Source organism: Alnus glutinosa, chromosome 3 (assembly GCF_958979055.1).
Source record: "Alnus glutinosa chromosome 3, dhAlnGlut1.1, whole genome shotgun sequence".
NCBI lineage: Eukaryota > Viridiplantae > Streptophyta > Magnoliopsida > Fagales > Betulaceae > Alnus > Alnus glutinosa.
Window position 1 is genome coordinate 37,449,617 of NC_084888.1, and position 12,758 is coordinate 37,462,374.

The following is a 12,758-nucleotide window of genomic DNA, read 5'->3' on the forward strand; positions in this document are numbered from 1 at the left end:
TAATTTAAATATTATTTAAATTAAATGCTAGGGAGAAGATAGAGGAAAGATTGTTTTTTTTTTTTTTTTTTAATATATTAAAATAATGTTAAGGGAACCACTTTTGCTTTTCTAGATTTAGGATATAACTTTGATTCAATGGATTTTTTTAAGAGTTTTTCTTACATTTAGGGAAGAGGATGAGATTTAAGAAAGCTACTGCTAATGCTTTTAAAATCCATTACATAAATCCGTATAAAATGAGTGTGAAAGTAACATTACTTTTTTAAATGTCGCAATTTAATAGGTTATTGTATATATATATATATATATATAAGTAAGTGTAGTTATGGATATTGCAGTTTTATTATAAGAATTTTCCAAATTGATTTGATAGTTCAAGTTGTTCTTACCAAGTCAACTACTAAATTTAAATTTACTTGTGAAATTGTATTGTTTAATTTTTTTACCCAAAAAAAATAAAGAAAGCCAACGCAGATTAATAGTAAATAGTAAAAACCCACCTTTCCAAAACACTAACAAGGCCACTGCTCAAGCATAGTATAGTATCACACCAACAGGTATCCAATTGGAGAGGCGCAACTGAGAATGTCCCCATGTTGCTTCTGAGTCATTCGGGCACTTGATTTGTGGCTCTCTTCCAATGTGCCACCATGCACAGCCTAAGACAGAGACTTTACAGCTTTCTAGCACTCGTGGAGCCTCCTCCATGGGGCTCCCATTTGCCTTTCTGCTATCCCCACCATCATTGGAATTTGGAACCTTCCAAGCATGATATCATCTTTATCCGTCAATACTGTTAGCTTTTTTTGTGGAACCAATCAAACCACTCTTGCAGCAGCACAAAACCCACTGATCTACATATGCAGCAACACGTCTTCATGAATTAAATAATGAGATACAGCAAAGTGTGAGTAAATATTATGAGTATTGGGGTACCGGTTGCAATTGCGATTATTTTTTCTAATCACAGTCGGTTTATTTGGTTATTTACTTTTAAATAATCGTAACTGCAACCGTTAGGCCAGTTGCAATTGTGCGCTTATTGAAAGCCGGTTACTAGCCGATAACCGTTTTTCATGGCCCGAACATTGCACCGGTAATCTACTAGTTACATCAAAATTTCCCTCCTAAAAGTGAAAACATAGCCAATAACCAATATATATACATATATGACATAAATGTCAATCTCTAGCAACTTGCACAATCAAAGGTCTCAGTGGAAACAATCATTTATTATTATATAGGTGAAGGAGGATAAACTTGAGCACAAACCAAAAATGTAGCACATGGATTCAAAGATCATGGAAAAAAGAGGCACGAAAAAGGTTGTGAGCAATCAGTAGCAGTAATAAATTCAGGGCAGAGCCATTTGAGACTTGGGGGCTTGACCCCCCCCCCCAAGCCCCAAGTTTTCTCCAAAAAAAAAAATAATAAAATTTTATCCCTATTTATTTTTATTTTTTTAGTTTTGACACCACAATTTTTTTTTTTTCAATTTGCCCCCCCAAATTGTAAAAGCTGGCTCCGCCTTGAATTATTTTTTAATAGTTCATTTGTATATTTTTAATGTGTATAATATATTATAAATCTGGTTACCGGTTACCTAGTTATTAACCGTTTTTATCAATTTTTATAACCGGTAACTACAACTGGGTTGCGGTTATCGATTATTCAACTACAGTTATTTATGGTTATGTAGTTAGTAATGGACAGCTGTTAGCGGTTAATAACCATTCCGCTTGTATACTCCTAATTATGAGAGTCTCATCATTGTGAATTTTCATGATGAAAGGTGTCTTTCTTTCTTAAATGGGGATAATCATAATCTTTCAAAATGGTACTTAATTAGCACATTAACTTATATTTTCCTTTAAATAATGAAATTACCTAACCTTAGCCTACCAAGCATCATTGTTCTGTCTGATAGTGGAGGGTCTTTATCTTTGGTTTTATTAACTAAACAGAATCAAGCTACACACACAGATGGAGATCCAAACAATTTCTATAATACAGTATCAAATAAAAACAATAAAAAAATAAATAAAAATAAGCCAAATAAATCACCCGATCCAATAGCTTCTTGGCCAGCAACCAATAAAAGAGCCAAAAAAAAGACGGTTTTTATAGCAAGCCTTTTTATAGGCATATTCCCATGCATGGTGGCAGCAAGAGGTTTTGATTGCTATAGTGAGAAAGATTGCACTAAGATCAACGGGATGAAAGTCGTTGCAAAAGAACTAACACTCAAAGGTCCTAAATGACATATGCTTTTTGTTCCCATTATGTATGGGTTGGCAACTTTTATCTTTGTCCGGCCAAATTTTGGACAGCCTGCCTATTTGTTAGAACAAGTAGGACCTATAGACTCTCATATTTAATGCCCGAGTTGTTAGCGATCCGAATAAAAATTGCTGAAAATCTAGATCTATTTATCCCACTGTTCTTCTTGTCTTTTCCTTTTGAAGGCAAGAGCAGAATTCTATATTGCTAATCAGGTTAGAAAGAACCAGAATTGCCGAGGTCATGACTCAATAATATACCGTCAAACAAAGAACAACCGCATGTTTTTTCTATTAAAAGTAGTTGGTTTAAAGCATAATTGGGTTGATTTCGGTTGTTCTACTGACCAAATGGTGCGGGTCCATGTTGCAGATAGATGCCATTTCAGTAGAACTGCTTTGGGTTAGCCGAATAATGAATATTAATTAGAAGAAGTTTTGATAAAGTAGGCTTATCTAATAAGGGTTAATGGGTTAGTTTAGGATTAGTTACAATGAAATTAAGTAGATTTATAAGAGATTGAGAGTTCGTTGGGGAGAGCTGCAATATAAAATACTTCCAAAGGTGAGAGAGAGAGAGAGTGACGCCGGACAGAATAATGTTTATTTTGCAGGCTATTCAACAGGCAGTTTGCAAGGAAGAAGACAGATAAATTATCCCAAAACACAAAGAGAACTTTGAGAAAATAACAATATTTAATTCATCGATTGTTCTATTACAAATGTCCCTATTTATAATAAAGCCCTAATGACCACTAAAGGAAATAAAATCTCCTAAGACTTGAAATAAATACAAATAAGCATATTATGGAAATACTTTGTGCCAAAGAATATCTCCAAATTCATGGGAAATACTTGGTACCAAAGAATTACCATATTAGGGAAAATATAATATCTATAATATTACTTGACCACAAAGTAAATATAAATATGGGAATTCTTTAAAAGATGAATCAAGAGATTTGTCGATAGTCTCTTCTTTCCTTCTTGGTCTTTCCCTTGATGGATGTTGACAACTCGGTAGAGAATATCTTCTAAATCACAATTGCCAAAGGTCTCTTCTTTCCTTCTTGAGTAGTTGCCCCTTTCCTTTATTGCTTAAGCCAAATAAATTTCATCACCACATCATAGACCAATTAATTCTATATTTGTGTTTGATTTGCACACATTGTGTAGTCTCAAATAAGCAACATCTAGCGATTCTAGCCCGACACTTTCTAGTGGTGGCTTTAGTCCTCTAAAGCAACCAGTCCAAAACCAAAATTTTCATGTTTTGTCTTTTGTTTTTCATGCTCAAAACAAAAATATTAACAAACAATTTAAATACAAAACACTCTTAAAAATACAAAAATAGTTTTCATGTTTATGTCATATCAAAACACTTTCCAAATCAAAAACAAAAACACTCCCAAAACCGAGTCGGTAGATGCCGAGTTGTAAGATTCATCTTTAAGAGTTATTCTCTATTTTCTTTGGAAGGGCTAGGGTTTTTCTCTTTCTTATTTGAAATTTTCTCTCTTCTTAGAATACCCTTTCACCTTCAATCTTTAGTTTCTATTGAGAATAATTCTAGTTCTGTTTGGTGTCAAAAACACATTAACAAACAATCTCTATAATTTCATTTGGTTATAAAATTCTACAACCACTACACGATTCTCTGAATGCTAGCGTTAGATGGGCCACCAAATAAGCTGAGGTAGTAGCCATTTGTAGGAGCCTCTGCCTGGCCCTCACTAACCAGTCACAACCTGCATATCTACTCCTTTTCATGCTCGGCAGAGATCTTGGCTTTATGGGTTTTTGTTTGGTCGGGTATGATTGAGTCAGTCAAAACTTTTGGCTCACAGACTCACAGTGCTCTTATCCACAGATCTCACTACACACGTTTATTGACAGCTTGAAAATTCTGGCCATGGTAAAGACGCGTATGAGAAACCAATCTTTCAGTACCTAAAAGCAAACCTTGGTATTTCTGTGAGGCACAATTTTGCGGTAGCTGCAGCTGTCCTCAGACATCAACAAATGTTGGAGAAGCACAGGCTGCCCTCTTAGCAGTAAAATATGCAATCTCTTGTGGCTGTCATTCTCTCATTTTTTCTCATCATCGCACTAGCCATCAACAAAGTTGGGCTCTCTTTTCTGATTAGACTTTTGCTCCTATCATAGAAGATATCCACCAGCAGCTTCACCTTCTCCAAAGATGATGAATTGCAGTTAAAAATTTCCCGGAGTGCAAATCATCGAGCACATCAGATTGCAAAGCGGACCGCTTCCAATAAAATTTTTGGAAGCATTCCCCGTTCCTCCCCTTGCCTCTCTTCAATCAGAATCAGCGGTAGGAAAGATCTCCTTGTAATCCCATTTTTTTTCATTATTGCTTAGTGGAAAAAAAAAAAAAAACACAAAACACAAAAAACAAAAGGAACTAGCAAACCCTACCATGTCAATTATTGCAACATAGTAACTACTCAATTACCACCATTTAAAAAAAGAAAAATTCTCTCATTCAAACACATTCAGGTGCTTATAATTGAGTTGGAGGAGAAGGTGATGTGAAGTGTCTCTTTATTGATAACGACTTGAAGTATCAAACAAGAAGCAGGACAATCTTTCAATGAAACAACCAAAAGAGTATCTATTCATAGCAACAGCAAAACTCCTTGACTGAGTGAACACACTGTGTGCCAATATTAGAATATGGATCACAAGATACACAAACATAAGAACAGCAATATTCAGCAAACCATGTTTCAAATTTAGTTTGCATTTCAGGAACCTTAGCAGTGCAACAGAGATTATAAATCATCTTTCATAAGTGCTCAGAATATCAAGTGCTGTAGGCAATTTCTTTGCAATTAAGGGTAAGACGTGATTGGAAGTAACCAATTAGGTTTAAAACAAAACCTAGAAATTGATCACTAATCCGGGGTGATAGTGGAAAAGTTGACAGATAAGTCACCCTTACTGCCACTCTACAGAACCGTACATGAGATTTTCAATAGATTCATCATTCCATTTCAATCGATTCAAGAACGAATCACGCGCCTATTGCCACAGCTGTAGATATAGGTATTTTGAGAATATGTCTTAATCAAAGTAGTACCAGGTTTGGTCTGAACAATCAGCCTCAGGTTTTATTTCTCAAGCTATCAAATTAACCAGAACTAAAATTTTGAAACTACCAAAATGATGGCATGATACCCTGTATTCATATGAGAATCAGGTTCTTACTTCTAGTTCTCCCTTTTTTGATAAGAAATTGGCTGCAAGAGAAGGGGAGGGGATAGAAAACTAGTGACCTCCACTTCATGAGGCGTGATCCTCAGTCTGATTGAGCTATCCCTTGGCTTTTAGTTCTAGAATTCAAAGGTGCCTGAATTGAGCCAAGGCCTACCCGACCACAAGATTTAGTTTAAAATCTACAAAATGATAAAATCTCAACAAGCCAAGACCTACTTTTTGTGATAAATTTTAATATGTATAGATAAATCCTTTAAAAGTCATACTTTCTAGTGATACTTTCATTTTACAGACTTCAAACATTTTCCTGTACTTTTGCTGATAAGCTCGAATAAACTCCAATCACCACAGTCCTTTGCGGCAGCAATTCAAAGTTAATTACATAATCCAGTTTTGCAATTTCATTCTACTTAGGGTTATACCTTCAGTTACACCGTGTGCCAATACATCCTTCCTCACCTTTTCAACTCAAAGTCATTTTGGTCTCTCTCCTTGTTCTAGCAATATCTTCAACGTGAACAATGTAAATTCTTTTCACAAGTTGTTCTTCTGACTGGTGCACTCTTTACAAGCCATTACTTTTTACTGGAGCAGTTTGTAGTTTTCAGTGAAGATGAAGTTGGAGAAGAAGATGATGGTGACTACCATTTTAACAAACTTCCACTAACATTGTTTGACATTGGTGCTGACCTAGCTTATCACAAACTTCTTCTTTTTTTTGTCATGTGTTGTAACTCTTACCATCATCCATATGTATACGAATGGTATATGGTGTACCTAGCTCCGATGGGCCATACTTAAGCCCGAAGGCCCCTTATGGCCCATATATTGAGAAGTCACCCACCACCTAGAATTCCTATGGGCAAACCCACAAATAAGTTGGCTCAGGGAATTAGGGGGGCTATTGGTGTACCTAGTTCTGCTGGGCTCCTAAGGCCTATCTACCCCATGGCTCCTCAAACCCAAACACGGCCCAATGTTCAGCTAAAGTCTTTTGTGACCAAAGAGCCCATGAGGCTCGCCTACTAGAGGGCTCGATAGCCTGTGCAAATGAACTAGGATCAACAGGCCAGGAAGAGGCCTGTTGGTTAGACACAAGGTTAGTCCTAGCCAAGACTAGGATGCACCTATATCCCAAGGGAACGCACCGCAACCGATCTCTCCCTCTCGCCAGTCAGATAATGACTTTCCCATGCTAGAAACCTCCCACGATATTCACAAAAAGAAATATTCATACCTTCAACTGCATGACCTCAACAACATTTGATTCCCTTAACTGAATTCAAGTGGGAGGGCCTCAACCCTAGTAAGGGAAGGCGGGAGCAACCAACCTATCTAAGGAGAGTAAGACCCTTCATTGGTTAGGTACGCAATCATTTCTTACACCCTCACTCAGTCAATTTGCCTTTTCTTCCTACCCATTATGACTTAATCATCGAAGGTGGTTTTGCCGAACCCCTTACCATCATCCTTCTGTATATTAATGATATAAATGATTGCACAAAACCTCAAAGAACTTTTCCACTTCATTTATCTTGCTTTAATTTTGTTGGCCAGCATCCTCTACAGTGTCTACACCCTATCTTCCCTTAATTGACAGAAACAGCTGCTCTTTGGTAACTCTTGGTCATCAGTATTAACTACTTTCTCATTTACATAAATTTCATTGTCAACAAACAAAAGCATATCGTAGTTGATGAAAACATCTAAGATGTATGTCTAAGTTTTTTCATGAAATAAACCAGATAAGGTCAACCGACAACAGATATTTATGTTCATGCTTAGCCAGGAAAAAAAAAATTGGTTTAAGGTTGTCTCCTTCCAAGTATAAATAAAATTTCAGAATAAAGTTGCAATCAGCATAAGGAAAATGATGGTATTGAGAAAGAGATATCTTCAACAACATAAAAAAAGAAAAAAGGAAGAAAAAAAAGAACATGGTTGCATCCGATTCACTCAAAACCCATGTTTCACATAATTTTACAGAGATCAATATACTATAAATTTTACATTTTTCCTTACCTACTGGGCTCAGTGGGTTGGTTCTCTTTGTATCCGCGATGTAGATGGTGGAGTCATAGTTTCATCCCTACCTCCTGCAGAAAACTCTTCTTTCACTGTAGAAAGTAGCCTATCTGGGCTATAATATCCCTTTGAAAGTCTACTAGGGCTTGGAGAACTAGTTGTAAGAATCGTGGATGGGCTAGTGCCATTCCCCATTGGAGAGCTTGGGCCAGATATGGACTGAACCACTGCCTCTTCACGAGGCAAAGGTGAAATCGGCAGTGGGTCACCATGGTCCATTTGTTTCCTGCAGAACTTATCTTCCACAATATCATAGGAATTCCCGGTCCGCACTTCCTGAGCAAGAGAACACCAACAACAGCATAGCCATAGTGTGCAGTCAGCAACTGCTGGTTCACCGCAACAGAAGTTATAAGCAGGCAAATTGAATCTCTTTCTCATTTGGATCCTCCAAAAGCCACCATAGAGTAAACCAAAGGCACAAAGAACAACCCCAGTAACACCTAGAGCTTCCCTAACAGCATCATTGTCAATATTCACAGCAGCCAAGATGAATATCCAGAAAGGAGCCATACAAAATAAAACAAAAGTGGCGATATGGACATACATATTGCCAAATCCAAGTCTCTCCATATTCCACCCAAATACACAAAAGCTACAGAAAAGTGAGAGATATGCTAGAGAGATATCATCCCAAAAATCAAGAATCCCCCCACTCCATCGTGGTCTATTCTCAACAATCTGCTGTTCATCTCTTGTTGCAAAAGAATATCTTTTCTGTAACGATTTCAATCTCGTCACATTCAGCCCATCACCACTGGCGGTCCGAACCTGTGCTTCCTCATCCATTGGAGAATCATAATCCCTACCAAGGGGGCTAATAATCGTGTATAAGCCAGCAGCAGCAGGTGCAGCAATTGCAACAGATATACATATTCCAACTCCTATGGCTGGCCGTTGAGATCTCCTGTACCCCAAGTTTAGACCACAAAGCGCATACTGAGCAAAACAATTTATTTGCAGGAGAACAACAACAACCATCATGTGAGTCCATTCATGGGGCTTGTAGGTCCCATTCTTGCAGTAAATCTTTCTAAGTTTAGAAACGTCATCTGGTTTCCATCTGCACAGAAGTACAAGGTGGTATAACCGTTTTGGGTGCTGGTACAAACACATAAGAGTAAACAATGCATTGAGAATTTGATTGTTTACTTCAAACCAAACATCCCTCTGGGGCTTCTTGGGTAGCGCACTGTTTAACATTCCGGTCATAACAAAGAATAGAATGGCACCTGAAACAGCAACGCAGGTGATCCATGCAAACAGAGCCATATTCATTGGGTTTTTAATCCATTCTTTGCCCAGTTTCATGAGAGAACCCCAATTGATTTTCCGAGCGAAAACCCCATTGAGGCGTTCTTGGAAACGGTGACCACTTGAAGAATCCACAGAGCGTGAAATCTCATCTCTCTCATCAGCTATGCGCTTGAACCTGGCAGATGCAGAGCCAAACTTGAGGAGCCTTATTCTACTAAGAGGAGCAGTTAAGGTATCAGAAAACCTTTTTTGATGGTTTTCATTCCTTAGTAGTGTCTTTGGAGATGCTGATATGTCAAGAGGAATTTGACCGTTCACTTTAGCACCATTAGATTCCTCAACTTCTTCCTTGTGCGTGCCGTTATCAGTTGAATTCATTCTCAATCAAAACACAATCTAGCCTTGTTGCTCACAATGGGCAATGCAACATCAAAGACACAATGGACACCGGAGAGAGAGCTATATGTTGACTGTCAATGTTTCCTCCTAAGTTTTGAATCCCAAACAATAAATTTTAAGAATTTTTCAGTCATCACATTGAAGTTATATTGTGACACAAGTCGAGAAGCAAGGAATCTATTAAGTTAAAGAAAATGGAAGCATGTAATTGATGACCCACTCTACAAGCCAAGAAGCTTTCCAAAGAACAAGAATCACAAACCAAAACTGTAGTTTGGCATATAAAACCTGACGCAGATGATATGCCTTGTTTGGAAGTGGACTCATCTCAAATGTGGATCCAATTTTTTTAAAAACCAATGCAGTTATGGATGTTTTGGGAGTTTGGAGTTTGTACAGAGGATTTCACGGAAAAAAAACAAGGTAGAACTTTTAAGTTTTTTCCCAAAACCGAATCCTAAATTTGCACTTGAATTTGTTCCGAAAACAAAAACAAGAACAAATTTGCTTCCAAATTATATAAATTCCGGGAATGGAAAATTTCATATAAAAGAACAGGACCTCCACTTGCTCAGCTTTTATTGCTGATCAAAATCCAGTATCTAAAAATACAAGCAATTGGGTCGCAATTAAAACCCAGAAACTGATCCTAAAAGAACAATATTTTAATCCAGAACTTTGATAAGAACAACGGAAATAGAAACACCCACGAATTTATATTTGCACATTTCAACCAAAACAAGTCAACTAATTTATACCCCTATAACAAAAGTTTTTTACAACAAAACTTTTTTAAAAAATAAAATAAAAGGAATACGGGAAGATCTAAAAGCTTGTGTACAAAAAAAGCCGAAGCCAAAACATACCTACGGTATAATAGACTATAGAGAAACACAGTAAGAGAGACTTGAAGAAGCTTTATTAAAAACTGTTTCCTGGATCCTCTCTGAGACTCTGACCTCGCAAAATAATCATAGTTGATAAAAATTAGCGAAACCTGCAATAGCAAAACGATAATCTTCTTGGGCACAACGAAGGGTCAACGAGAACCTTACATGCCAAAGTGCGTTGAGGTGGGTGGCCTGACGTGTAAAGAGCTATAAAACGATGTCGTTTTGGTTGTTCAGCCAGTAAAGACCTATAAAAGTGACAGTGACAGAAGGATCAAAATGGCAATTATGGTACCCCAAGCATTTCCCTTTTCGTTTTGGCTTCATGTGGAATGATGAGTATATCAACAATCCTATGAGACCTTTGCCTCGTCTACAAAATATTGTGTTACATGAATTCTTTAGTCTGTTTCTCCGGCTCTTACGGGTAGTTAAATTAGTTTAGAATCATGTCTTATTAAGTGGAAGTTACTGGTTTAAATTTTTCATTCCCTATTATGTGGACATGTTAAAAAAATAATAATAATAGTCTGTTTCTCCCTGCAATTTTGTATGTTATTTTTTTTTTAAAAAAAAAAAAAAAATCACAAAAATTTCACATTTGAAAAAACAAATGGCGGTTTTTAAATGTAAAAAAATTTACGTTTTTAAACCACATGTGACAGACTGACAGTGACAAAAGGATCAAAATGGCATGTTTTCGTTCTGGCTTCATGTGGAAAGATGAGTATATCAACAAGAGTTGTAATTGATGCACAACAAAATTGCACAACACTAGACACATGGGATATGACCTATGTGATGGGTCTCATTCACATGAGTCTCACCCATATGTCTTGTGTTGTGTATGTGTGGTACAATTTTGTTATGTAAAATTATTTTTCCTATCAGAACAATCCTATGACACCTTGTCACGAATACAAAATTGTGTTACATGAATTCTTTAGCCCGTTTCTACATGCAATTTTGTAAATTAAAAAAGTTCTTTTTTTGAAAAAAAAAATCACAAAAGTATCATGTTTGAAAAAAAATGGCATTTTTAAAATGTGAAAAAATTTACGTTTTTAAATCGCACGTGACTTTTAAAACGAATGATTTTTAACAACAAATTGTAATTTTAACAAACACAATTGCTTTTTAAAAAAATCTATTTTTATTAACTATATTTAAAATCACTATTTTTAAATCGTACGTTTTTAAAGTGTTAAGCCAAAAGGACCCCTAATATTCTAGTTCCTCGAATCTTTTACAAATGTGATTTAACAAAACAGATAGAGATAGGAGTTTATGAATCATTTATAGAAAGAATTTTATTGAGAAACACTAACATAATATTATTTTGCACAATTTTGTCTTTATGCTCTCTTTTAATTTTTTTTTATTTTTTTATTTTTTATTTTTTTTAAAAAAAAAAAGATTAGTGCAAATGTGATTATTGGGATTGGATGGAGTGTTTGGTTCGGAAAAATTTAATATTCACTCGGTATTCACATTTTTAAGAATGTGAAGCTTGAGAATATGGATTTTTAGGAATGCATCTAAACCCACGTTTGACAATAATTAAGAATTAGATAGAATTTTCGGGAATACGCAATTCTCATGTTTGGCTTGCTCCTAATCATCTTGTAAGAATTATTTATGCTTTTCAAAATATCCTTATGCTTTATTTAAGTGCATAAGCTTGTTTGATATAAAAATATTTTTAAATTAAACCGAATATGAAAATGAAGAAAAACTGTAAATAAACTGTGGTTTTTCTTTAATTTTCCAAAATATATATCGGATATATTGTTTTTATTTATTTTTCATCTCTAACTAAATAAAACCTATTCATTTCCCTTTCTTTTGTGGAATCAAATAATTTATCACTATTATATACATATTTTACAAATGATCACAATCAATTTATCAAAAATAGAATCAGTTCCATTTTTTTTTTAATTGGTTTTTATTTCATTTTCATTTTGTCTAAACCACTTGTAATTAGTTTTCTTTTTATAAAACCATGTATTCACTATTTTCAAGTGAGAAATGTTATATGTTATACTTTTATCCTATTTTGTTAGTGTGGTAATGACAATCAATGTCACATCAACAAAGTCGAATAAAAGTGTATTATATGGCATTATTCTTTTTAAATATAGAATTGAGTGTGTGTTTTAGTCCGCTTGGGGAGAATTTTTTTTAAGGTTTAGGAACAGAGAAAGCTTAGGGGTATCAAAACTAAGAGTCCATTTGGGTTTGCGATTTCAAAAAGTGAAATTTAAAATAACTATTTTAAAATGTGAGATTTAAAAAAGTGATTTTTAAAAACGCAGTTAAGTATTTGGCAAAATCGCAATTTAGCCTTTAAAATTGTAAATTAGTCTTTAAAATTCTGCGTTTTCAAAAAAACATCATCTTACCTGTGTTTTGAAAAAACAGATTTTCTTTCAAAAACATAGTTCTCAAACGATTTATGTTCTACAATTCGGTTTAAAATCGTTCCTTTTTTTTTTACAAAATTATAAATCCAAACGCACCCTAAGAGAATGGGCATTTTTGTCCATTTTGAAGAAGAAAAAATCCCAAGTGACATTGGATTTCCTTTATTTAAATGCAACCA

General features: G+C 35.4%; 1 protein-coding gene across 1 annotated transcript; it reads right to left on the reverse strand.

Annotated features, from left to right (window-relative positions):
• Positions 1 to 7,384: 7,384 nt before the first annotated feature.
• Positions 7,385 to 10,303, reverse strand: LOC133863069 (uncharacterized). Its single transcript, XM_062299053.1, has 2 exons — positions 10,130 to 10,303; positions 7,385 to 9,350 (listed from the first exon to the last, which is right to left on the reverse strand). The coding sequence occupies exon 2, from the start codon at positions 9,240 to 9,242 to the stop codon at positions 7,554 to 7,556; it is 1,689 nt and encodes a 562-aa protein (XP_062155037.1). The 5' UTR covers positions 9,243 to 9,350; positions 10,130 to 10,303; the 3' UTR covers positions 7,385 to 7,553.
• Between the last annotated feature and the right edge of the window lie 2,455 nt (positions 10,304 to 12,758).